Source organism: Leucopleurus acutus (genome assembly GCF_964270905.1).
Source record: "Leucopleurus acutus genome assembly, chromosome: 2".
NCBI lineage: Eukaryota > Metazoa > Chordata > Mammalia > Artiodactyla > Delphinidae > Leucopleurus > Leucopleurus acutus.
Window position 1 is genome coordinate 112,047,578 of NC_139143.1, and position 27,816 is coordinate 112,075,393.

General features: G+C 35.9%; 1 protein-coding gene across 9 annotated transcripts in view; it reads left to right on the forward strand.

Annotated features, from left to right (window-relative positions):
* The window catches only part of EVI5 (ecotropic viral integration site 5), a 207,889-nt gene that overhangs the window by 82,708 nt on the left and 97,365 nt on the right, over window positions 1-27,816 (forward strand). For 7 of the 9 annotated variants that reach the window (XR_014326026.1, XM_082834512.1, XM_082834513.1 and 4 more), the window contains 4 exons: window positions 13,889-13,949; window positions 23,823-23,876; window positions 25,723-25,755; window positions 26,312-26,458. Coding sequence is in view for 8 of the 9 variants with exons in the window: in XM_082834512.1 (XP_082690638.1) it covers window positions 13,889-13,949; window positions 23,823-23,876; window positions 25,723-25,755; window positions 26,312-26,458 (295 nt within the window). In the remaining variant the exon portion in view is untranslated. The remainder of the gene's footprint in view (window positions 1-13,888; window positions 13,950-23,822; window positions 23,877-25,722; window positions 25,756-26,311; window positions 26,459-27,816) is intronic. The other 2 variants (XM_082834515.1, XM_082834516.1) reach the window with 1 other exon arrangement.

Consider the following 27,816-nt stretch of genomic DNA (forward strand, 5'->3'; position numbering starts at 1 on the left):
TATTAGAATATGAGTAAGAATTATGTTATTAAAATTAGTTGGCTCTAATTTGAAAAAAGACAATTTATCATATTCAACTATTATTGTTAATAAATTACCTGTGAAATTTCTAATAATCAATCACATCACACCATCATTTTGAGACATTACTGACCGAAAAGCTGTTCTGTTCTATAATTGATAAAATCTTAGGCACCATCTCAATTTCTGCCTGTTGACCTTAATTTAAAAATACTTTATTGGGACTTCCCTGGTGGCACAGTGGTTAAGAATCCGTCTGCCAATGCAGGGGACACAGGTTCGATCCCTGGTCTGGGAAGATCCCACATGCCATGGGGAGCAACTAAGCCTGTGCGCCACAAGCTCTAGAGCCCACAAGCCACAACTACTGAGCCCGTGTGCCACAACTACTGAAGCCTGCATGCCTAGAGCCTGTGCTCCGCAACAAGAGAAGCCAACGCAATGGAAAGCCCACGCACTGCCACGAAGAGTAGCCCCTGCTCGCCGCAGCTAGAGAAAGCCCATGTGCAGCAAAGAAGACCCAGTGCAGCCAAAAATAAATCAATAAATGAATAAATAAATTTATTAGAAAAAAACTTTATTGCTAAAAATTGCTAATCATCATTTGAGCCTTCATCAAGTTGTAATCTTTTTTACAATAGTAACTTCAAAGATCACTGATTATAGATCACCGTAACAAATATGCTTCTGTTTTCTTTCCCTTCCTTCTTTTTTCTTTTGTTGGTACTTCCCTTCCTTTTCTGTTGCAGTATCTACTTCTTACTGCATTGACTACTTCTTAGTGGTTAGTAGTTGTTTATGCATATTCTGGAGAATAATACTTTATCAGTATTAAAAGATGAGTGTCATCCATTTCTACTAAGTATCACTCTCAGAATGTAATGAACTTAGACTTGGACCTGGCTCTGAAGAAGGTTCAAATTTCCTGTGGGTAGGATGGTGGCAGAACAGAATTAAATAGCCTATTACAGTCTGGTAGATGTCAATATAACATGTCATTAATATAACATGTAAGAGATGCCTAAACTATGTGTCTTTAAACTGCATACACAGTCTAGTCTGTTGGGGCCCAGGAAAATGTTCAGAGCATGGTAACTAGATTTTCATTCTTTCCTAACTTTTATCTGCCCTGATAATATTCCTGTGGTAGAGGTACTTTTACTGAGTTCAAGCTTGTAGTACTCACCACACGACAGGCCAATAAATCGAGAGACATGGTGTTGGGGCAAGGAATAGTGACTTTATTTGCAAAGCCGGAAGACCAGGAAGATGGTGGACTGGTGTCCCAGTGAACCATTTTACCCGAGTTAGGATTTAGGTCTCTTTAATACTAAAAGGGCAGAGTGTGTAGCTGGTTGTTGCAGACTTCTTGGTGCCAGAATCCTTTGTTCTTCCAGCTGTCCACCTGAGTCTAGCCACAATGTTCCTATCAACCCTCAACAAAACAAATGTTGTTCTCTGTTCTGCAACTTTTTATCTCTGTATGAATGGAAAAGTGTTATATTGATACTTTTAAAGATCAAGCCTGGGAGGCAGAGCCTTGAGAATGGGCTCTCATGTATATTTAGGCTATAGGCAACATCCTTTTACAAAGGTGCAGAGCCAGCATAACTAAAAACAGAGCTCAAAGGTTAGAGCTAAAGGAATAGATCCAATATGGAGTCAGGTTTGTTCTTCTTTGTTACAGTATCTTTGTTCTCCTTTCTAGCTCCCCTTTTACAATCTGCCTTCTACCACTTTATAAAAGTAAGGCAAACCTGTCACTCCAATTCTTACTGTGGTACATTACTTTGGGATATAAAAATCTCTGGGGTAGCAAACAAAAGGGACAATTTCAGAATGCCTTGCTACAGAAGGAGTGTGCCCTTAGAGAGCAAAGCAAGAAAAATCAAATGGGGCAGCTTATTTCATCCAGCTGACAAATGCTTGGCAAGGCTGCCTTATCTTGCCTATAGTTAGAATTGAAAAATAGAATGGTGGTTATGGGGTTATGTATTCATATATACTTATTTGAGTTGAAAAAGAACATGAACTTTAGTGATAGAGAAAGTAAATGTAAGTTGACTCATTGGTTTAGTAACAGTGACTGCCTTTGCTGCTTAGGTTATAGAGTAGACATCCATAAATCGAATAAGTCTCATTTAAAGTTTTAGTGAAAAAATTTAAGCATATATAAATCACATCCTTTGCAACTATATGCACTTAGGTAACAAAAATTTTTTAGACTTCTTTAAAGTATATAAGGGGCAACATTCTTTTAGCAGGTACATGAGAAAAAAAAGTTGAAGACCACTGACATGGCTGGATAGGAGGATGGCAGAAGATGAAGATTCAGGTTGTTTTCTTTTTTTTTTTTTAACAGAAGATGTTGGGGGTAGGTGTTTATTAATTAATTAATTAATTTTTGCTGTGTTGGGTCTTCGTTTCTGTGCGAGGGCTTTCTCTAGTTGTGGCAAGGGGGGGCCACTCTTCATTGCGGTGTGCGGGCCTCTCACTGTCGCGGCCTTGCTTGTTGCGGAGCTCAGGCTCCAGACGCGCAGGCTCAGTAGTTGTGGCTCATGGGCCCAGTTGCTCCGCAGCATGTGGGATCCTCCCAGACCAGGGCTCGAACCCGTGTCCCCTGCATTAGCAGGCAGATTCTCAACCACTGCACCACCAGGGAAGCCCTCAGGTTGTTTTCTGAAGGAGAGGGCACCAGAGTATAGTTTTTAAAAACTTATGTTTCCAGTTGCTGGGGTTAAATGATGACTACAGAGAGGGAGTTCCTCCTTTGTGGAACTTACAGAAGTGCAGAAGACTGACTTTGAGATATAAAAACCTCTGGAGTTCCAAACAAAAGGTACAATTTCAGAATGACTTGCCCCAGAAGGAGTGTGCCCTGAGAGAGCAAAGCAAGAAAAATCAAATGGAGCAGCTTCTGAACAAATATACAGTATCGTGTCCATCAGTGTCAGTGCCATGAAGGAAAAGTAAAGGAGGATGAAGGACATGGAAGTGATGGGGTGCTTTTTTTAGATAGAGAACTCAGGATAGGGCACACAGACTGATAAAGCACCATTTGAGCAGACAGCTGAAGGAAGTGAGAGAGGGAGCGATGTGATTATCTGAGCAAGTATATTTCATGCTGAGAGAGCAGTAAATGTAATGAATGAAATAAGAACGATTGATATATTTAAGAACAGTAAAAAGCCAGTGTGACTGTACTGTAGGCAAATGGGAGTGTAATAGGCAGTGAAGTTTGAAACGTGGTGGGAACCTAGGGATATTTAAAGCTGTGCTGTCCTGTATGGTAGCCACTACCTGTATGTGGCTATTTAAATAGAATTAAAGATTCATTAAATCAGTTGTATTAGCCGTGTTTCAACTGCTCACTAATCACTCACATGTGGTTTAGAGGTTTCTTTAAGATATGAATGTTGCAAGCAAGCAGTCTTAGCCTTTGGCTTCTTTTGTTGTGATTTTTATTTTGGTATACTTTTAAACTTTTCAAAAAAGTTACAAATATACTACAAGGAACTCCCTTATGCCACTTATCCAAATTCACCAATTGTTTACATTTTGCCCCATTTGTTTTATTTTCCTCCCCCCCCACATGCATATATATAAATAAAATAATATGTGTGTGTGTGTGTAAGTAAAATCCATACCCATTATTTTTGGGAGGACACATTTTAGAGTAAGTTGAGATATTGTGCCCTTTTTCCTTAAATACTTGAATATGTACTTCCTAAGAACAGAGCTTTTTTTTTTTTTTAAACCGAAGTCAGCAGTTAATCAAAATCAGGAAATTATCATAGATACAATAGTATTCTAATCCATAAAAGAAGTTCAAATTTTATCATTTGTCCCAATAATATTCCTTACAACAATCTCCTCCTCCCATCCCCAGCTTCTACCCACTCCCCACCCTTAATCCCTTACCCCCTGGGTCCTGTATCCACTCCAGACCCTACAGGAGCATGTATTGCAATTTGTTTATTTATTTATTTATTTAAAGATTTAATTTTATTTATTTTTGGCTGTGTTGGGTCTTCATTGCTGCATGCGGGCTTTCTCTAGTTGCAGCAAGTGGGGGCTACTCTTCGTTGTGGTGCGCAGACTTCTTGCGGTGGCTTCTCATGTTGTGGAGCACGGACTCTAGGCGTGCTGGCTTCAGTCGTTGCAGCACGCTGGCTCAGTAGTTGTGGTGCATGGGCTTAGTTGCTCCACGGCATGTGGGATCTTCCCAGACCAGGGCTTGAACCCATGTCCCCTGCATTGGCAGGTGGATTCTTAACCACTGTGCCACCAGGAAAGTCCTGTGTATTGCATTAGGTCTTCCATGTTTGTATTGTAAATAGTGTCATTTCAGTCTCCTTTAATCTGAAATGCTCTCTCAATGCTTTGTGTTTCTCGACCTTGATATATTTGAAGAGTACAGGCTAGTTATTTTGTAGAAAATCCCACAATTTCGGTTTATCTAACATTTCCTCATTATTAGATTCAGGTTGCGCATTTTTGGCAGGTATACCAATAATATTGTAACTTCTCATCAGTCTTGGCTTGTCTCAATATTGATGATGTTACCTTTTTTTAAAAACAATTATTTATTTATTTTTAAATTTTTATTGAAATATAGTTGATTTACAGTGTTGTGTTAGTTTCAGGTGTACAGCAAAGTGATTCAGATATATATATATATATATATATATATATATATACACGCACACACACATATATATGTATATATATATTCTTTTTTTACATTCTCTTCCATTATAGGTTATTACAAGATATTGAGTGTAGTTCCCTGTGCTATACAGTAGGTCCATGTTGGTTATCTATTTTATGTATAGTAATGTGTATATTTTAATCCCAAACTCCTAATTTATCCTCCCTGCTTTGGTAACCATAAGTTTGTTTTCTATGTCTGTGAGTCTATTTCTGTTTTATAAATAAGTTCATTTGTATCATTTTTTTATATTGCACATATAAGCAATATCATATGCTATTTGCCTTTCTCTGGCTTGCTTCAATTCACTTAGTATGATAATCTTTAGGTCCATCCATGTTGCTGCAAATGGCATTATTCCATTCTTTTTTAAGGCTGAGTAATAGTCCATAGTGTGTATATACTACATCTTCTTTATCCATTTAGCTGTTAATGGACACTTAGGTTTCTTCCATGTCTTGTATTGTAAATAGTGCTGCTGTGAACATTGGGGTGCATGTATCTTTTCAGCTTATGTTTTTCTCCAGATATATGCCCAGGAGTGGGATTGCAGGATCATATGGTAGCTCTACTTTTACTTTTTTAAGGAAGATGATGTTAGCTTTGATCACTTGGTTAATAAGGTGATGTCTGCCAGATTTTACTACTATAAAGTTATTATTTTGTCTTTTATGAGTAAGTAATTTGTGTCAAGGTACTTTGAGGTTATATAATATCCTGTTCCTTACCAAACTTTCCCTCCCCATATTTGGCTCTGTTTATGATTGTCTCACTCCCTCATTCCTTCCTTATTAATTGGCATTCTAGTATAAGGAAGAGGTTTCCCTTCTTTCTCTTTCTCTTTTTATCTCTTTGCTTGCTTGCTTGCTTATTTATTTATTTATTTATATCTGTGTGAATCCACTGAGTCTTATTATTATTTTTTTTAAATTAAGAACTACTAGGTGGTTTTCAGACTGGTTTTTGAGAAGCCCTGATTTTTTTAAATTAATTTATTTATTTGTTTTTATTTTTTGGCTGTGTTGGGTCTTTGTTGCTGCGCATGGGCTTTCTCTAGTTGAGGGAAATGGGGGCTACTCTTCGTTGTGGTGCGCAGGCTTCTCATTGTGGTGGCTTCTCTTGTTGTGGAGCACGGGCTCTAGGTGCACGGGCTTCAGTAGTTGTCGCACGTTGGCTCAGTAGTTGTGGCTCACGGGCTCTAGAGTGCGGGCTCAGTAGTTGTGGCGCATGGGCTTAGTTGCTCCACAGCATGTGGGATCTTCCCGGACCAGGGCTCGAACCCGTGTCCCCTGCATTGACAGGCCGATTCTTAACCACTGTGCCACCAGGGAAGTCCCCCCAAAATACCACTCTTGTAATAGTGTTTAGAAAAGATTGAGTTAAGAAACTGGCAAGTAGCAAGAACAATTAAAGGATTCCTCTAGTAATTTAGATAAGCCATAACAAAGGGCTAAAAATACTACCAGTGAAAGGAGAGGGAGGTAGCTTTGCAGCTACTTGGAAGTAGGTTTGCAGAAACCTGATCATACCTCAGCCAGGTGATCAAGGTCAACATCAACAGTGGTATCCTGTTGATAGTTTATACCTTTGATGAAAATGGGACTTACCTCTGTGGTCTTCCTCCCCCAAAACCCATATTACCAATATAATCATGAGCAAAGCATGAGACAAATCCCAGTTGAGGGACATTCTACAGAGCACCTGATGACCAGTACTCCTCAAACTGTCAGGGTCATCAAAAACTTGGAAAGTCTGAGGGACTGTCCTAACCATGGGACTTTAAGAAGACGTGACAGCTAAATGTAGTGTGGTATCCTGGATGGGATCCTAGAGTAGAAAAAGGACATGAGCCAAAAACTTCAGAAACCTGAATAAAGTATGGACTTTAGTTGTTAATAATATATTAATATTGGTTCATTAATTGTCATAAATGTACTATACTAATGTAAGGTTTAAACCTAGGAGAAACTGGGGATGGGGTTTATAGAAACTCTATACTCTTCTAATTATTTTGTAAATCTAAAACAGTTCTAAAAAATAAAGTTTGTTTAAAAAATTATCAATGCAGATGAAAAAGTAATATTGAATTTTAGAGCAGTGTTAAGGTGGTTGAATTGAACATGCTTGGTGACTGAATTGGGAATCAAGGATTAAATGATAACTCATAGTGTTTTGTTTTAGGTTTGTGAATGAGTAATGATGACATTTATCACAGTACATTACAAAATATCTGCTTCACAGTAGTCATTTGTGAAGGCTATAAAGTTATTTCAACAGTGCAGCCATTGCTCAAAATGTTTCGCACTTTTTTAGAATCAAAAATTTTTTGGATATCCTGTATTCTTTTAGACATACCAAAGTAAGAGACATAGCAGTGTAGCAGTTAAGGGTGTGACCTTAGGCAAGTTTCTCCTTCTTTCTAAGCCTCAAAATTGGCATATTACATAGTCACTGTGGACAGAAGATTGTGAAAAGATGGCAGAGTAGGAAGCACCAGGAATCTGTCTGCCACCTAGACAGTAGTTGCACTGGCAGAATCTGTCTGATGTTAACTGTTTTGGAACTCTGAAGTCTATTGAAGACTTGTAACTTCTAGGGGTAGGCATGGTAAATTGCAGTTAATTTGATCAGTTCAGCTCTTAGCACATTACCCATTCTCTACCCCTTAGCCACTGACAGGCAGCTGTGCTTATATTCCTAGAACAGCCTGCATGCAGCTTATGGGAGTCAGGGTGGGCAAAAAAGACCATGTCCTCCACATACTGGGGATCTGTGCTCTGATTCCTGATCACTGTTTTTGATCGGACAGGTGCAAAGAAGTTGTTGTTGCACATCTCCCCATTGATGTCGCACCTCTCTCCACTGTTGTTGCACCTCTTCCTCTGGCTGAAGAGACTGCCAAGAGATTTAAAGGGCTCGTGCCCTTTTCTCCCCTTCAATTTTTTCTTTTTCCGCTTTTGGGAGCCAGACACAAAAGACTAGGACGTTCAAAAACAACTGCATATATGGAGAAAATTAAAACGTGACTGTGTATGCCCAAGGGAGAGGCTCAGAAAAGACCTGTGGATACCGTAAGTTTACAGCTCAGGTTGGTCATCAACACAGAGACAGCCTATAACAATCAAAAAGACAAAAACAATAACAAAAAACCCCCCAGCAAATCCTGGGGAGGGGGAGAATCTGATTTTCAGAGTTACCACATTACTAGATTCAAATGTCTAGTTTTCAACAACAAAAAAATCAAGGCATGTGAAGAAACAGGAAAATATGACCCATTCAAAGGAAAAAAATAAACTGTATCTGAAGGAAACTTCATGGCATATTTGGTAGATAGAAACTTTAAAAGATGCTCAAAGAAATAAAGGAAGCTGTGGGAAAAGTAAAGAAGATGTATGAACAAAATGGAAATATCAGTAAAGGGATAGAAAGTCTAAAAAGAAACCAAAAAGAAATTCTGGATCTGAAAAGTACAATAACTGAAATGAAAAGTTCACTAGATTGATTGAAAGGCAGATTTGAGCAGGTAGAAGAATAAGTGAACCTGAAGATCGGATACTGGAAATAACTGAGTTCGAGGAATAGCAACAACAAAAAAGACCTAAGAAAAGTGAACAGAGCCTAAGGGATCTGTGGGATACCATCAAGTGGACCAACATACATATTGTGGGAATCTGAGAAGGTGGGGTGGCGGGATAGAATGTTTGAAGAAATAATGGCTGAAAACTTAACACATTTGTTGAAAGACATGAATATAAACATTTAAGAAGCTCATTAACTCCAAGTAAAGTGATGTAAGAAAGACCCCACACCAAGACACATTATAATCAGACTTGCAAAAGGCAAAGAGAGAGCAAATCTTGAAGGCAGCAAAAGAGAAGTCAATCATTATGTACAAGGGATTCTCAGTAAGATTATAAACATACTTCTCATCAGACACTTTGGAGGCCAGAAGACAAGTGGGCCTTTATATCCAAAGTGCTAAAAGGAAAAACAGTCAGGAATCCTGTATCTGGCAAAACTGTCTTTCAAAAGTGAGGGGAAAATCGAGACATTCCCAGGTAAATGAAGGCTAAGCTCGTTATCATTAGATCTGCCCTTCAGGAAATACTCATTCCTGCAGGGTGAAATGAAAGGACACTCACGAAACAGTAACTCAAAGTCATCTTACAAAATGAACTTCTTAATTAAGGCAAACACATGGGCAGTTATGAAAGCTATTATTATCATAACAGTGGATTGTAACTGCACTTTTTGTTTTCTACATGATTTAATAAATTAATACATTTTTAAAAAAGCAATTATTAGTCTAAAAGTTACTAGTATTGTAATTTTTGTTTGTAGCTCCAAATCTTGTTTTCTACATTATTTAAGAGACTAATAGATTTAAAAGAATCATTAGTTTGTGTTTTGGGGCACACAATGTATAAATACATGTTTTTGTGACCAGTAACCAAAAGGTGTGGGAAAGAAGCTATAAAAGAGCAGAGTTCTTGTATATTATTGAAGTTAAGCTGCTATAAATTCAAATTAGAGTATTATAACTTTAGAATGTTAATATAATCTCCATGGAACCACAAAGAAAATAACAATGGAATATACACAATAGGAAATTAGAAAGGAATTTAAGCATTTCACTACAAAAAAACCAACTAAACACTAAAGACAACAATAATGCAGGAAATGAGGGACAAAAAAAGCTACAAGGCATATAGCAAGCAAATAGCAAAATGACAGTAAGTCCTTCCTTATCAGTACTTACTTTAAAAGTAAATGAATTAATGGGCTTCCCTGGTGGCGCAGTGGTTGAGAGTCCGCCTGCCGATGCAGGGGACACGGGTTCGTGCCCCGGTCCGGGAAGATCCCACATGCCGCGGAGCGGCTGGGCCCGTGAGCCATGGCCGCTGAGCCTGCGCGTCCGGAGCCTGTGCTCCTCAACGGGAGAGGCCACAGCAGTGAGAGGCCCGCGTACCGCAAAAAAAAAAAAAAAAAAAAAAAAAGTAAATGAATTAAACTCTCCAAAAGACATAGATTGGCAGAATGGGGAAAAACCACATGATCCAACTACATGTTATCTACAGGTGACTCATTTTAGATCCAAAGATGCAAATAGATTGAAAGCAAAAGGGTGGGAAAAGATATTCCATGCAAATAGTAAACAAAAGAGAGCAGAGGTAGCTATAGTAATATCAGACAAAACAGACTTTAAATTTTAAAAGTCTCCAAGAGGCAAAGACAGGTAATATATATTAATGAAAGGTTCAATATAGCAATAGGTGTTACAATTATAAATATTTATACACCAATGACAGACTATCAAAATATATGAAGCAAAAATGGACAGATGAAGTGAGAAATGGACAGTTCTACAGTAGTAGTTGGAGACTTCAATATCCCACTCTCAGTAATGGATAGAACAACCAGAGAATATAAGTAAGGAAATAGAGGACTCAACACAATAAACCAACTATATCTAATAGAGATACACAGAACACTTTACCCAATAACAACACTATTAAGTCTCAGTAGATTTTAAGAGATGTACAAAATATCTTCTCCAGCTATAACAAGTTGAAGTTAGATATCAATAACAGAAGTAAAACCGGAAACAGCAATTTTTTGGAAATTAAACAACCAGTGGATCAGTGAAAAAGTTTTATTTTTCAGTAGCATCAAAATAAATACTTAGGAATTAACTTAACCAAGGAGGCAAAAGACTTGTACAATGAAAACATCAAAACATTACTGCAAGAAATTAAATATATAAACAAATGGAAACACACCCCATATTCAAGGATTGGAAGACTTAATCTTGTTAAGATGTCAGTACTACCCCAAATGATCTACAGATTCAGTGCAGTCCTTATCAAAATACTGATGACATTTTTTTTTGCAGATAGAAAACCCCATTCTAAAATTCATATGGAACCTTAAAGGACCCCAGATAGCCAAAATAATCTTGAACAAGAACAACAAAGCTGGAGGACTCACACATCCTGATTTCTAAACTTACTGCAAAGCTACAGTAATCAAAACAGGTTGGCACTGGAATAAAGACAGAAATAAGCCCTTACATACATGATCAAATGATTTTTGTCAAGGATGCTGAGACCATTCAATATGGAAAGGACTGTCTTTCAACAAATGGTGCAGAGAAAACCGGATATCCACATGCGAAAATATGAAGTTGGACCCTCACCTAACACCATATGCAAAATTTAAGTCAAAATGGATCAAAGATCTAAGGCCTAAAACTAAAACTCTTAGATGAAAACATAGGGCAAAAGCTTCATGACATTGGATTTGGCAATGATATCTTGCACATGACACCAACGGCACAGACAACAAAAGAAAAAATAGACAAACTAAAGTTCATGAAAAATTTAAAATTTGGTTATTAAGAGGTAAAAACTTTCAGTTACAAAATGAGTCCTCAGTGTGAAATGTACAGTGTGGAGAGTATGGTCAGTAGTTATGTAATAGCTTTGTTAGGTGATCCTTTTGAAATGTATAGAAATGTCAAATCACTATGTTGTGTACCAGGAACTAACATAGTGTTGTAGGTCAGTTATATTTCAGAAACAAATAAGCTCATAGAAAAAGAGATCAGATTTGTTGTTACTAGAGGTGGGAGCCAAGAGAGGGGGAATTGATAAAGGCAGTCAAAAGGCACAAACTTCCAGTTTTTAGATAAGTAAGTACTGGGGATGTAATGTATAACATGATAAAGATAGGTAACACTGCTGTACATTATGTATGAAAGTTGTTAAGAGAGTAAATTCTGAGTTCTCATCACAAGGAAAAAAAATTTTTTTTCTATTTTAAGCCCTAGAGCGGAACAACTTCAATTTAAAAATGTAACAGGTTGGGGCTTCCCTGGTGGCGCAGTGGTTAAGAATCCGCCTGCCAATGCAGGGGACAAGGGTTCAAGCCCTGGTCCGGGAAGTTCCCACATGTCACAGAGCAACAAAGCCCATGCGACACAACTACTGACCCTGCACTCTAGAGCCCGCGAGCCACAACCACGGAAGCCCACGTGCCTAGAGCCCGTGCTCCGCAACAAGAAAAGCCAACACAATGAGAAGCCTGTGCACTGCAACGAAGAGTAGCCCCCGCTTGCCGCAACTAGAGAAAGCATGCAGGCAGCAAGGAAGACCCAATGCAGCCAAAAATAAAGTAAATAAATAAATGATTTTTTAAATCTATATGCGGTAATGGATGTTCACTAAACTTATTGTAGTAGTAATTCATGATGTATATAAGTCAAATTATTATGCTGTACACCTTAAACTTATACGACGCTGTATGTCAGTTATATCTCAATAAAACTGGAAGAAAACATAAAAATAAAAAATTCAGAAAAGTTCTATCCATTAGAGGCTCATAAAATTTAAAAATAAAATATTACTGTACTTTGAGAAAATTTTTGTGTATTCTAAGGCATTCAACAGAAAAAGGCAACCCGCAGAATGGGAGAAAATGTTTGCAAATCACATATCTGATAAAAGATTAATATCTAGAATATATAGAGAACTCTTAAAACTCAACAGCCAAAAACAAAACAGCTGGATTAAAAAATGGACAATGGATTTGAATAGACATTTCTCCAAAGAGATATAAATGGTCAGTTAGCACATAAAGAGACTCTCAATGTATGGTATAATATGAGTGAACTATGGGGACATTATGCTAAGTGAAATAAGCCAGTCACAATAGGACAAATACTGTATGATTCCACTTATATGAGATACTTAGTGTTGTCAGACTCACATAGACAGAATGTAAAATGGTTGTAGCCAGGGCCTGGTGAGAGGGGGAAATGGGGTGTTATTGTTTCATAGGTACAGAGTTTCAGTTTTATAAGATGAAAAAAGCTGTGGACATGATGGTGGTGATGGCTGCACAACATTATAAATGTATTTAATACCACTGAATTGTACATTTAAAAATAGTTAAGATGGCAAAGTTTGTTATGTGTATTTTACCACAATAAAAAAAATGTTCTGTGAGATAAATGAAATTATACACAGTACATAATAGATTCTTGTCCTTTGAGGGAGAACTTGATTTTTAAAAGAAGCTATAAGTTATGTGGGACCTGGTTATTATTTGGAGGGTTTAACTTGTTATTAACATTTTTGATTGAGAGTAAGGTATAAAAATAATTTGGTAGGACTAATTTTTGGATGGCTGATAATTTTTTAAGATAATTTTGTGTTTATAGTAGAGTTGCAAAAATAGTACCTTGCATTTGTTTGTCATTTCTTAGTCTCCTAGAGTCCGTGACAGTTCTTCGGTCTTTTCTTGTTTTTTCTGACCTTGGCACTTCTGATGCGAGCTGGTCAGATATTTTTTAGAATGTCCTTCAATTGGGGTTTGATGATTTCTCTTGATTAGATTGAGGATATGCATTATTGGGAAGGATACCACAGAGGTGAGGTGCCGCCTTTTTCGGTACTTTTTAACAGGGGGTGTGTCATGTCGGTATGCGTTACCGGTGATGTTAACCTTCATCATTTGGCTCAGATGCTGTCTGCTAAGATCCTGTACTATAAATTTACTATTTTTTTCCTTTGTAATTAGTAAATATTTGGGGAGAGATACTGTGAGACTGTGCTTAAACTTTTACCCACTAATTTTAGCATTCATTCATTTTTCTTGCCTACGGCAGTTATTTACTGTGGAATTCTAATGGTGATTTTTATATTTGCCTCATTCTTTCTACATTTATTAACTGGAATTTTTTTGTTAGGAAGAGTTGTTCCTTTTCTCCCCTTACAAATTTCTAGTCAAGTTTAGTTAAGATCCAGTTGAACTTTATCAGTGTATTTTAATTTGAGAGGGAAGGGTTTGTGCTTCTTCTGTAAGTTAAGGGCTGAATAGAATCTCTAAACTCAGTTCTCTGGTGCTTTATAGCAGTTTACTTTCTAAAGTTTACTTTTGTGTGGTTCTTATATTTGTTATTTTTGAAGTAATTTTTTTTTCCTGATAGCCTGTATAACTATTGAGATGGTTTTTCTGATTTCAAGTATCTCAAGTCATAAGTTAGGGGAACATAGCAAAATTGTATTTTGTGTTAATATATGGTTTTAAATTTTATAATTTCCGTAACTAGTTTGGAATGAAAGCATACCTTTAACTTTTTTTTTTCTTTCTCAGGCTTGAAAAGGAATATACTACAATAAAAACTAAAGAAATGGAAGAACAAGTTGAAATTAAAGTAAGCATCTTAGGACTTTTAAAAGTACTGAACATAAATTCATTAAAGTCAGTTATTTGGCAGTAGATGTTATGTTGATATATTTATTACCTGTTATAAATTTAACAATGATGTTTGTATTTATTTATTGATAAATTTACCATCCCACTAGATTATAGTTAAAAACAGACATTTCAAAAACTGATCTGAAGTGGTTTTTGTTCTAGTGTGAAAGAAAGCAGCTTCCTTTTTCTGGATTTATTGGTGGGTCATCAGGAGAAAATACTTCTTTGGGGAAGATAATTATCATTTCATTTAAGCATGTTTTAAAAAGTTATAGAGAATATAATCTGTAACATGCTGAGACTAACAGCAGTATAGTATAAAGGAGACCTAATAGAGTAGATCATTGCATTAGAACTAATTACGGCTGCCTTAAAGATGCAGAAAGCTTTGACTAATTAAATTTTCTCATTGCTAACCAAAGATTATTTTTGAATTACTGTTCAGAGAAACAGGTAGATTTTCAATTTGAAGGACATGTAAATTCCCACGTGTACCTTAAAATTCTTGTTTGTATCCCTGTAGGCCAGAAATTGTTGAGGATCTTTGGCATTGTGTGAGCTGGGTGTTAAGGAAAATTGAATTGGCATTTATGCTGATATTTCAGGATGGGGCTAATGAGTAGAAGCATGAGTTAGTGAAGGAACTCAGTGACTGGCTGATCCAATTCCTTACCTTTTATTTTCCCCCCAGCTGCCTGAAAAAAAAAAAAAAAAAAAGAAAAGAAAAAAAACAAAAAAACAAATTTATTGAATGACTCCACTTTTGTATATTTGGATGTGTCTTGATTTTTTACTTCAGCCTGGCAAGACATTTGATGACCATCTTATTTACAATTCCCTACCTGTGTATTATTTTGCCTTGCTATAAAATAACACTTCATTACTCACACCCCGCATGCCTTTTTACTAGGAATGGGTTCTGTTAAATTACTATTCTTTCTTACCATAATCCTGCTCAGAAGCCTCCTGGGAGACAGTCTCTTCCCTCATCAACTCTGTCTCCCTTTTATACATGTTTTATTTCCGTTTCTGTCACCTACTCACTATCTGTTGGAAATAGATACTTATACATTTTCTTCAGAGAGAGAGAGGAGGAAAGAAGGAAAAGATCCCTGTGGATGTTTTTCCCTCTTTTTTTTTTTGTTCTGTCACCCACCTGCTGCTCTACCATTTGCTTTTCTTTTAGGTTCCATGAGTAAGGGTAATATTGAATCATACTCTCCACTTCAACCTACTGAAAGTAAAAAGTGCATCATCCTGATGAGTGGGGAGAGAGTATGGGTTATTGCATACCACAGATACTTGGAACTGCAAATCAAGAATCTGAGGATGGGGAAGCCATCCTGTTCGTTTCCTCATGCTTGTAGTTGCAAAAAATAAAAAAATAAAAATAACAGTTCTATGAACAATCCTTGCTCTTGAAGAAGTTTTTTTAAATTAAGTCACATGAATGTAGGAATAGCAAAGGTCTTTTCAAAAAGATCTAGCAGACATCAGCCTATATTTGCAGTTTTTTTCAAATTTTGATTTTTGGGGAAAGTTATAGTTCATATACCTCACAAAATACTTTTGAGTATGTCTTAGGCAAAAACAGATGGCACAAAGTTGTTTATAGAGAAGAATCTGGGGGTGGAAAGTTTAAAAAGTTAGTGGAGTGCATTGGGTAAATAAATATGCTTATCTCAGAGATAGTTCCTTTTATAAAATCTTGTTTCCACATAGTTCTTTTTTTACTCTTGTACCATTTTCATTCCTTTCTTCATTCCTCCTGCCCTCTGAAGGGCAAAGCCAAAACAATTTTTGTGTAACTCTACTTTTTTAACTTCATGTTTGCATATGTCTGATTTTTAAGCTGGACCTGGCAATTCATCTCATTCCCAACCAGAAGACCACCTTATTTACAATTAATTAGCCATGTATCATGGAGCCTCTCTCTTCTTTGGGAAATGTCTCTTCCTTATTCAATTCCCTTCCCCTCCCCCAAGGGCCCTTTTACAAGGGAATGAATTCTGTTAAACTAGTACTTTCTTGCCTTGGTTCTCCTCAAAAGCCTTCAGGGAGATAATCTTACGCTGTTCTTTACGCAAGTAGTATGATCATAATTATGTGATGTTTTGATATAGACGTAAAAATCAGCCTTTGATGCTGTGACATGTGTTTAAGGTTTGACCTTCGGGTCAGTGACCTTTACGCTAGGAATTATACCTGTCAGCTCCCTGATCAAGACGGTGACTTTCAAGTATTTTCCATTCCTTCTCTGAAAGTATTACGGGAAGATTTTGATAATAACGATTTCATATGGTAGATCTTACATTTTACTGTGCAAAATTTTTTGTTAATAGAAACACCTTTGTCAGTATCTTCTTCCAATCTCTTGATGTTCCACCTGAGGGGGAGGAGGTAAGAAATATTAAGATTCTAGCTTATATTGGGATAAACCACAGATCTTTAAAAAAGGAAGAGCCTTTATCCCCTACTCTATTTAAGATAGACATATGAATTTATGTTTAAATTTATGTTTTGGGGTATAGAGATTTAAGCCCTGTGAAGAGGAGTTAGAAATTCTGACTGGTTTTTAGTCAGAATTTGGATATTTTTTCTTATTTCAAAAATTATGGAATATTCCAGATATGCTGAAAACTAGAGCATAATATAAAAACATCTGTGTTTTCACTGCCTAACATAAAAAAACATGACAAGTATTATCTAAGTCATCCAGGAATTATATTGAACAATCAATATAAAGTACTAGTACTGACACATTTATTCAACACTTAATATATGAAGGATAATTTACATACATTATCTCCTTTTATTCTTCCAGTAACCTTATGAAAGGGTTGTTTATCTTTCTATGAAGAAACTGAGGTTCAGAAAGCTCAGATAATAAGCTAGTGGTCATACTGACAGAAAATGGTAGAAGTCAAGTTTGAACTCTGATTTGGGTTAGTCTTAGACCCATACATGTTCTTCAGTGTATACACACTACTACTTTGCAAGAGAGACTTTAATGTATTGTGATGTAGGAAGGATTTGGATGCCCATTTTTTGTGGCATTACAAACTTTTCATTAAAAAATGAATAGCTACTTAATAAAATCCAATGGGGATATAATAGCTTAATTTATCTAAGAAGTCGTTCATTTAACAGATATTTACAGTGCCTGCTACATGCCCAAACACTGTTCTAGGCACTTGATATGTGTTTATGAAACAGACCAATTCCTGCCCTTGTGGTACTATATACTCTAGTATGGAAATCAGACAATAAGTAAAATGTACAGTGTTTTAGATGGTGATAAGTGTTAAACAGAGGACAAAAATATCTTAGGGAAGGGAAAATAAAATGATAGTGTTTGGATTAAAAGTTTAGAGAAGTTGACCAGGTTACCTTTGAATAAAGACCTGAAGGAAGTGAGGGAGCTAGATATATAAGGAGAGCAGGGTCTGGTCAGGAGCATGCTGATGAGGAGTAGTGATGGGACAACATGAAGATGAGGGAAGTGAAAGGAGGTAAGGTGTTGCACATTGCAGATAATGTAGGGAGTTGCTGAACATGAGAAGACTTTAGCTTTTACTCTGGTGAGCCACTGGGGTTTTCAGTAGAGAAGGACAAGATCTGACTTAAGTTTTCAGTGCATCTTCTGGCTGCTGTGTTGAGAGTATATTGCAGGGGGTAAGAGCAGAAGCAGGGATATTAAGTAGAAAGCTGGTGAAGTAATGCAGGCAAGGGGTGGTGGTGGCTTGGACTGAAGTGTTAAGAAATTATTAGATTCTGAATAGGTTTTAAAGGTATAGCTGATTGTGGAGGTGTCAGAGGGACAGAAATCAAGGACTTTGGCCTGAGCAGTTAGAAGAATGCAGTTCCCAGTTCCTGCAATGGGAAAGTCTACAGGAGGAATACCAAGAGCCCCAGTTTTGGTTATATTAAGTATGAGATGCCCAGGAGCTGTTCAAGTAGCTCCTTGAAATACAGTAAATCCCCTGTGTATGAACGAGTTCTGTTCAGAGAGCGCATTTGTAAGCTCAGTTTGTTTGTAATGTCCAACAGAGTTAGCCTAGGTACCCAACTAACACAGTCGGCTATATAGTACTGTACTGTAATAGGTTTATAATGCTTTTCACACAAATGATACATAAAGAAACAAGCAAAAAAATAAACATTTTTAATCTTATAGTACTGTACCTTGAAAAGTACAGTAGTACAGTACCACAGCTGGCATACAGGGGCTGGCTTTGAGTGAACAGGCAAGAAGAATTACTGACTGGAGGAGGGAGAGGAGGTGGAAGATGGTAGAGCTGAAGGATTGTCAGCAATAAGAGACGGAGGGCAAGCTGCAGTTTTAAGAACGCACGTTCAAATCTTTGAAAGTTCACAACTTGAAGGTTCATATGTAGGGGACTTTATTTAAAGTTGGAGTTAAGAGAGGACAAGCTGGAAATAAAAATTTGACAGTTATTGACATGATCATATTAAAAGCCATGAGAGTAGATGAGATTACCTGGGGAATGGATGTAGATAAAACAGAAGAGTACAAGAATTAAGCCTGAGAGTAAGCCAACATTTAAAAGTTAGGAAGACCAAGAGCCAATCAGCAAAGTAGGAGAACACCAGGGAAATATAATGTCCTAGAAGCCAAGAGAAAAGAGTGTTTCAGAAAGAGAGCCATTTACTGTGTCAAATGCTAAAGAAAGGGGACTTCCCTGGTGGCACAGTGGTTAAGAATCCGCCTGCCAATGCAGGGGCCACGGGTTCGAGCCCTGGTCTGGGAAGATCCCATATGCCATGGAGCAGCTAAGCCCGTGCACCACAACTACTGAGCCTGCTCTCTAGAGCCAGTGAGCCACAACTACTGAAACCTGTGTGCCCCAACTACTGAAGCCCACGCACCTAGAGCCCATGCTCCACAACAAGACAAGCCACCGCAATGAGAAGCCTGTGCACCGCAACGAAGAGTATCCCCGGCTCAGAAAAAGAATCAATACCAAAACAACCACATTTTATGAGCACACTGCAACTAGAGAGAGCCCGCGTGCAGCAATGAAGACCCAATGCAGCCAAAAATAAATAAATATATTTTTAAAAAAGAACAAGAGAGAATGTAAAATATATGGGCAAAAATGTAGGTAAGATGTTGGTTGTGGGATGTTGTGAAGTTCTGTTGTGATTGCTTCAGTTTTTTCACTGAAATCAGAAACAAGATTATCATCTGAGAGTGACAGTAGGGTGGAGGGTTGCTGGTTTGAAGACAGAGGAGAAAGTATGAAATAGTGATCTAGGAAGGTGGGAGAAGGAATGGACTAAGGAAACACATTATTCTAGGATGCATTAAGAGTCCAACTGAATTTAGTGATTGTTAATTGAAATAAACTTTACCGCTTTATTTTTCTTTGGTCATATTTACTGGCTGAGGTGCAGACTCGAGTTGTCAGTGTGTTGACCCAGACTAGTGGTTTCCCAGGCAAGTATGCTCACTACTAAAGAGGAGAAGGGAAAGGGGGATAAAAGCAAGGGAAAGTCTGCAATGATTGGAAATTAAACTTTGTTTGGGAAGAGAGGATATCAGGCAGTGAGGGACAGTGAAAAGTTGGTAGGATCCATGGATTATCCCAATAAGAAGGAGGATTATTGAGTTTGGGTTACTTCATAAAATGAGTAAGCTGGAAAGAATAGAGTGGTTTGTTTGAAACTGAGATTCCCCTATTTTGGCATATTTAGGTTGTTTTTCGTTTTTCATCATTAAAAAATAATGCTTATGTTAACATCTTTGTATATAAAGTTTTGTGGTACCTTCTATTTCTGTAGTCAGTTGTAAAAAGTAGAATTACTGAATTATAGGATATTAGTATTTTTACAACATTGAATATGCACTAAGTAAATTTCCTAAAGAATATTTCCAGGATATGTTCTTGGCAGCGTTTCCATTTCACTAATACGTTGCATACATTAGATATTTCATTCTTGTTCTCACCCTTAGTCTCATTTTCTTTTCTAATTTGGTAGGTCAAAAAAGTCTCTCTTTTTAAGTGTATGTATCTGTTGCTCTTTCTCTTTGTGGTTTTCACTTTAAAGTTTAGAAAACACCTTTTTAATTAATTCTAGGAAATGTGATTAAAAGTAAGGATACTCAAAAATTAATGAGAGGGCATCCCTGGTGGCGCAGTGGTTGAGAGTCCGCCTGCCGATGCAGGGGACACGGGTTCGTGCCCCGATCCAGGAAGATCCCACATGCAGCGGAGCGGCTAGGCCCGTGAGCCATGGCCGCTGAGCCTGCGCATCCGGAGCCTGTGCTCCGCAATGGGAAAGGCCACAACAGTGAGAGGCCCGTGTACCGCAAAAAAAAAAAAAAAAAAAAAAAATTAATGAGAAATCAGTCAAGTGATAGGTTTTAGTCATTAACTTTCCTATATAGCAGCAATAAACATTTCAAAAGTATCTTGGAAAAAAGAAATTCAATTTGAAATAAAGATAAAAGCATATTTGGGACTTACCTGGTGACACAGTGGTTAAGAATCCACCTGCCAATGCAGGGGACATGGGTTCAAGCCCTGGTCCAGGAAAATCCCACATGGCACAGAGCAATGAAGCCCATGCCACAGAGCAATGAAGCCCATGCACCACAACTACTGAACCTGCTCTCTAGAGCCTGCGAGCCATAACTACGGAGCCTGCGTTCTAGAGCCTGCGAGCCACAACTACTGAGCCCGCGTGCCTAGACCCCATGCTCCACAACAAGAGAAGCCACCCCAATGAGAAGCCCATGCACCACAGTGAAGAGTAGCCCCTACTCACCACAACTAGAGAGAAAAGCCCTCGCGCAGCAATGAAGACCCAATTCAGCCAAAATTTAATGGGTTAATTAAACTAATTTTTTTAAAAAGCATATTTAAGAATAGCCTAAATGAAAAATAGTGTAAAACCTAACGAACACCAAAAAAACTTTGCAAAGGGTGTTTTTAAAGGATGAGTAAAAGGGAGAGACAAAAATAACTACGTGTTGTATAAAAACAATCTAAAGAATAATTATTTTAAAAAATAGACAAAAGTAATAAAATTATATTCATGCCCTAACTTTAAAAATATTATAGCAATGCTTATCATTAACCAAGTATTTGGTATATATTAGGCAGTATGCTATCTCGTTGAATTCTTGCAGCATCATTGTAGGTTTTATTAGTGTAATTTTCTAGGTGAGGAAATGGAGATTCCAGGGCACTGAATGATATCCACAGGTGTTAATTGTACAGTGAGGATTTGAACCTAAACCTACCTCATTTCAAAACCCAGTCTCTAAACTACTAGTCTACTAGTAAAGGTTTGCGGAGGATAAAAAACACAATATAAGAAGGGGGAAAATTACCTATAACAGATGTTAAAAGAGATTACAAAGCTCTAATTACCAAAATACTGTGAAGGTAACCCTGAAACAGTCTTTAATAACTGTAAAGTCTATTATATTTTTCAACTCATAATGAAGTGGGTATCACACAAATAAGGAATTGATTGTTTATTTAAAAAGTGGTATTAAGACATTTGTGTAGGTGTTTGGGGGGAAAATGAATTCAGGTTTTTATAGCAAAATTTCAGAAGATTTAAAGGGGGTGGGGAGGGAAATCCAAGTGAATGTTTTTAGTTTTAAATTTTAAGCATTATTTCTATTGAAATATTAACTTTATTCACTCAATTGTCTGGTTGAACTTAACTTCCTAAGTCTTTTAGAAAAACAAAATGCTACTTTTTTTTCATGAAATATGTTGAGAAGATTTTGAGAATCACATTTATTTCTTTGGCTTTCCAGACTTTAAGAGCATTTAATAATTGCTTATTTGTGTAGACCATTATGCTATACATAATGTGAGTAGCAAAAAAATGAGAAATATTTTCTTTTTCTCAAACTATTTTGTAGCTTGAGATCACACATAAAGTAATATCTATTTCAATTCATCCAAATATATTCTAGTGAATAGAGCAAAAATATTTAATTTGCAAACTGTCTTTGTAATAAATAAGATTTATTTGTTCCAATTTGTGGTCCACTTAATAAGACAACAATAATTCATAGTCTTTTATTTGCTTTGTTCTGAGATTTTATATGTCATATAAACTATATTTTAGTCTTTACTGGCAAAATAATAGGTTGAATTAATAGAAGAATTTTCTGAGGAAGACATTTTTAGCAGGAATTTAGAGGAAGGCAGGGTTGGAAGAAGGCTGGATTGCACTCTAGAGCAAATTGGTACAAAAAGGTCAGAGGGAGTTTGAAAGTATAATGATGGCAAAATGAAGGGATAACTTATATTGGTGAACTATACAAAAAGGAGATGATTTTTTAACGTAGAGTGTTTTGTTTTTTTCATATTATTTTCCATTATGTTGTCACAGGAAAGAACTGTAGTTCCCTGTGCTTTACAGTAGGACCTTGTTGTTTATCCATCCTATATATAGTAGTTTGCATCTTCTAATCCCAAACTGCCAATCCATCCTTCCCCAACCGCACTTTCCCCTTGGCAACTACAAGTCTGTTCTCTATATCTGTGAGTCTGTTTCTGTTTCGTAGATATGTTCATTTGTGTCATATTTTAGATTCCACATATAAGTAATATCATGGTATTTGTCTTTCTCTTTCTGACTTACTTTGCTTAGTATGATAATCTCTAGGTCCATCTGTGTTGCTGCAGATGGCATTATTTCATTCTCTTTTTATGACTGAGTAGTATTCCATTGTGTGTGTGTGTGTGTGTGTGTGTGTGTGTGTGTGTGTGTGTGTATCACATCTTCTTTATCCATTCATCTATCGATGGGCATCTAGGTTGTTTCCATGTCTTGGCTATTGTAAATAGTGCTGCTATGAACAAAGGCGTGTGTGAATCTTTTCAAATCATAGTTTTGTCTTGATATATGCCCAGGAGTGGAATTGCTAGATCATATGGCAGCTCAATTTTTAGTTTTTTTGAGAACTGCCATACTGTTTTACATAGTGGCTGCACCAGTTTATAATGTAGGGTGTTTTAGATTTAATACTTAATAGCAGTAATTTGACAGGGTTTTGGGAGTTGGGCATTGAGCAATTAGGTGAAGTGTTTTTTTTTTTTAATCTGGTTTTACTCTTTTAACTACAAGAAAATGCTAGTAATTTTCTTAAATTGAAAACAACTCATGATAAATAATTCATTCAATGAAAATAACTCATTCTTCATATTTTCAGAATGGAACTTTGAAACTTGGCATATATAACACATAAATGGAGGCTGATCTAGTTCTAAACTGACAATTTGATATTTATCCTATGAACATGCATTTTTCAGATTTCTTGTTTATTTGATAGACATTTGAATATTATTTGTGTAGTCTTTGTAGGAGATAAATGAGTTAGAATCTTTTCTATCTAATAGGGATATTAAGACATATAAGAAAATACTGGGAATTCCCTGGCGGTCCAGTGGTTAGGACTCTGCGCTTTCACTGCCGAGGGCTTGGGTTCAATCCCTGGTCGGGGAACTAAGATCCTGCAAGTGGTGAGGCGCAGCCAGGAAAAAAAGAAAAAGAAAATACTGATTATGAGTCATAATGCTAGGTACAGAAAAGGAAGGGGTTATTTTGTATGTATTCTAGCTTATATTTAAAATTCAGTCACAGCTGGAATGATGAATGTGGTCGTTTCCCTTGCCATGCATTTCTTACTCTGAGCCTTTAAGAATTTCACAGATGATAATGTAGCCATTTCTTGGACTCTTTCCTACTTATAAAAGGTGGTACATTTTATCGACTGTCATTTTTCCTTCTCAGGAATGTTTGCAAGCAAACCTTTGTTTGTTTTCTTTTTCTGCAGAGGTTACGCACAGAAAATAGACTATTAAAACAGCACATTGAAACATTAGAAAAAGTAAGTAAATTGCTACTTATGTAAACTTCAGTTGAATGCACAATAATTTTTCTATTTTAAATAAAGGCTCAAGAAATCTGGCACATGTCTCTGAAGTTGTGGTATTGACTGCTTAGCTTGCATAGCTTACTACTTAACTAAATAACTTGTCAATAAAAATTGATCATTACTAGTCCTTGAACTCTTAAGGTTAAAGTTTCAAACTGAGATTATTAGAGTAACATAGTGATGTCATTTGTTTTTGTTACATGATCTCTGAAAAGTATGTTCTTTAGGGGTAACCTAATTGAGGATCCATTCTGTGTAGTATTTTAAAGATGAATTTCAAATGTTGCCCTGTCGAGCCATATATTAAATGTGGCAGTGATTTCTTTAAGGCCTAGGATTGCTTTAAGTTTAGTCAAAATGACTGATTTCTTATATAAAAATTCACCATGATGTTTGTTGATTTTCAACACAGGAATTGTGACTAAACTTTTGGTTCTTAGAATTAGTTTGATACCGCTTGTTACCTCTTCCTCTCTGTTTCATATAAAATAACTGGGTAAATGTGTCAATCTTGCATTATTTTTCTTATTGTGCTTTTGATGTAGTGTCTTTCGTAGTCTTGTTCCTGATGCTTTAAGAATGTATTAAGTAATAGAAGTATAGCCTAAGAGTTTTGGTTTATTAAAGGAGAAACATCTGAATTCACAAACTGTTTTGGGTTTTTTTTTTTGTTTCCTTTTACCTAAAATGAAAGTTAGTAGTTTAAAAAATAGTCCTCATGATATTGCCAAGTATCTTAAAATCTTCCCTGAAAGTCTACAGGTCAATATTTAGGAATTAAATGAATGAAGATATAGATTATTTGCATGTTTATCTTTTGTTTGAAAGTATTGATGGTTTCATATTAAATAGCAAGGCAGAAGGACAGGATCTTTGTTACATGTATATTTTTGTTATATAATAATTGCAGGTACATTATATTAAGGATATATTTCTTTCATCTTATTAGAGTTGGAAGATAATTCTGCTTTTTTGGTGACTGCAAAAAGGTTGAGCTTAATTGTTTTTAAGTCATTTTGATTTTATCAATATATATTTTTTCCACTAAACACTCAGTTTATAGTAAAATGTACATCTTCCTAGGTGGTCTTTTATCTTTGGAGTAAGACATTTTCACAGAGAAAGCATTTTTATTTCATTGAACCTTAAGAATAATAAAGGTGCTGTCTGAAAGAGTTAAGTTTGGATTTTGCTTCTAGAAAATTAAGTACCTTTTTACTGGCTTAGATGGCCTAGGTGTGTTCTTTAGCACTTAGAATTCTGTACATACTTAGATACCAATTAAAGTCTGTAACTGAAATGTTTACTTATCAGTTATTGCTAGAGTTTATTATGGTTGAGCTCATTAATTTCATTTGTCATATTTTCCTTGCTTTGCTTCTTTGGAAGTTGCTGTTGCACAAATTGCTGTCACACTTCATAAGTGATATTGCTTACTCAAATTCCTTCTCCCTTTCATATAAATGATTTGACAATATGGCTGACGCTAAAAATACTTAAAGTATGCTTTAAAAAGAAGATATTAGCTTGTCCCAAATAATGAAAACCCTCTTGGAATTTGTGTTTGATCTCTTCTAGAAGCACATGATTTTCTGCAGTTTATCCTTATTTTGATATATTCTTTTTTAAGAATAGAAACACATGCAATACAAAATAGTTTTAAAATCTAAATGTCCATCTTAATTACAGTGAAACGTAGGTGGAATTTGGGTATGCGTTGTTTCTTCTTATTCCTAATTTTATCACCTTTATTTTGTTTCTTTCTCTTATATTTCTATCTGAATTTTTCCTTTTGTAGGAAAGTGCTTCCTTGGCAGATAGATTGATACAGGTATAGTTTTTTTTTTTTTCAAGCATTTTCTCTAACGTCTAAGGAAAGTCCTAAACCTAGAAATTCATATTTTAATGCATGCAATTTTACATGCATTTATCTAGAAATAATTTTTGGGGTGGTATCTATGGGTGTAAACTTAATTTTTGATAATAGTGTGTTATCTTTATTAAAATAAACCCATCTTTTGCACGTTTTAGAGCTAACCTTATTTTAAAGTTTATTCCAAAATGGCAATCAGTGGATTCTGCGAAATTAACCACTATTCATTGAAAACATTAGTCCTGCATGTACAATAATATTGCATGAATTGAATTTTTATTGACTGAAAGAAGAATTGTTCTTAAGATTATCAGATGAATTTTTCATTTGGTTTCCCAAAATTTGCTGGAGCAATAATGAGCTGCTGGCTAATAATTACTCAGGCTGTTCTGTTCTCTGAGGTGATCTTTTTTTTTTTTTTTAACATGTCAAAGTAAGTAACTAAACCTCACAAAGGCAGTCTTTCTTGAATCTATCCTAAATTGCTTTACACACAAAAAAATTATGTCCTAAGGGACAAGTGACAAGAGCCCAGGAGGCTGAGGAAAACTACCTCATAAAACGGGAGTTGGCCAACATCAAACAGCAGAGTGATGAGGCCAGTGCTAAACTGGAGCAAGCTGAAAATACCATCAGGAAGCTCCAGCACCAACAGCAATGGGTAAGGAGTCTGGTAGTGGTTTTTCTCACCTTTCTCATCCCCTTCCTTTAAACTTTTTTTTTAAAGCACAACTTGTGTGCTCTTGTTTTAAACAATTTTGTTTTCTACTTTAATTGAATTCTTAATCAATTTTAAGTTCTGTAATATTTACAGGTCTTATTGTGGCCTAAAGACTCCTTGTTCTAACATTTTTTTTTTTCTGTCTACACAGTTTTGTTAGAATTAGGTAATGTTTTCTTTCCTTACATTATATTTTAAGTCACAGCAAATAAGTGATGTATGTCAGACCTGGTTTTTAGGTTTTAGAAATCTGTTTATTTACAAAAGATATTTTTCCATGGTAATTATTAAATCTTCTGATAGTTTTTGTTAATTGTGTACACGAGATACTACCCAACATGTAGAAAATATGTAACTATCTCATTTAAGTCTTTGATAATATGGTGATTTATATCTTGCGAAATATTATAGTCTTCTTACATCAAGACATTAAATTATGGGTTCAGTTATATGCTTACATTTTTTTCAAGAAGAGAGAAGTTGTGAAAATGAAAAAAATGGACTTTTAAAATATTATGTTAACTAAGAGTACTAAACAGCTTCTGATTGTACAGCTATCCTCAGGTATCTTTTGTAACTTAGATATTATTTTCCATTGGCAAATTCAGACAAGTGTGATATTAATAAAGAATATGAGAGTTAAAAAGAAAGCCAGCTGTTTATCTTTGAAAAGATATTATTTCTTGTTTCAGTTTTCTGTTTTCAAGTAGGAGTTGGATTGTAACAGGTGGAAAAAGTTGTGGTAAACCTAGAATTCTATATAGGTCTGAAAGGCAAATAGAATGACTTCAAGGTTGGATGTTATTTTTATTCAGAAAAACTAAGAAACATTATCATCTGAGTATGAAAAGCAGAAAACTAAAAGCAAAAAGAAATTGGTATTTGAAAAAAAAATAACATAAAATTTTTCCTATTAATGTTAATTGAATATGGTTACAAAAAATGAATAGCAGAGTGGTAAGAGAATACATTCATCCCTTGTTATCTGTGGGGGACTGGTTCCAGGACCCCTGAGGATACCAAAATTCTTGTATACTCAAGTCCCTTTTGCAAAATGGCATAGTATTTGCATTTAATCTGCATATATCCTCCCATATACTTTTAAAAAATTTTTTGCACTTAGTAAATATGCTTTTATAATGAAAATTCTTGAAGTATAGCTTTGAACATATATACAAGAGTAGCACAATGTGAAACAAATTGAGATTGTGTATTTTTTCCCTTTAAATCTTGGAATTGCTATTGGTATATGAATATTTCATTATAAACATTTATATTGTATTAAATATTTAAAAATT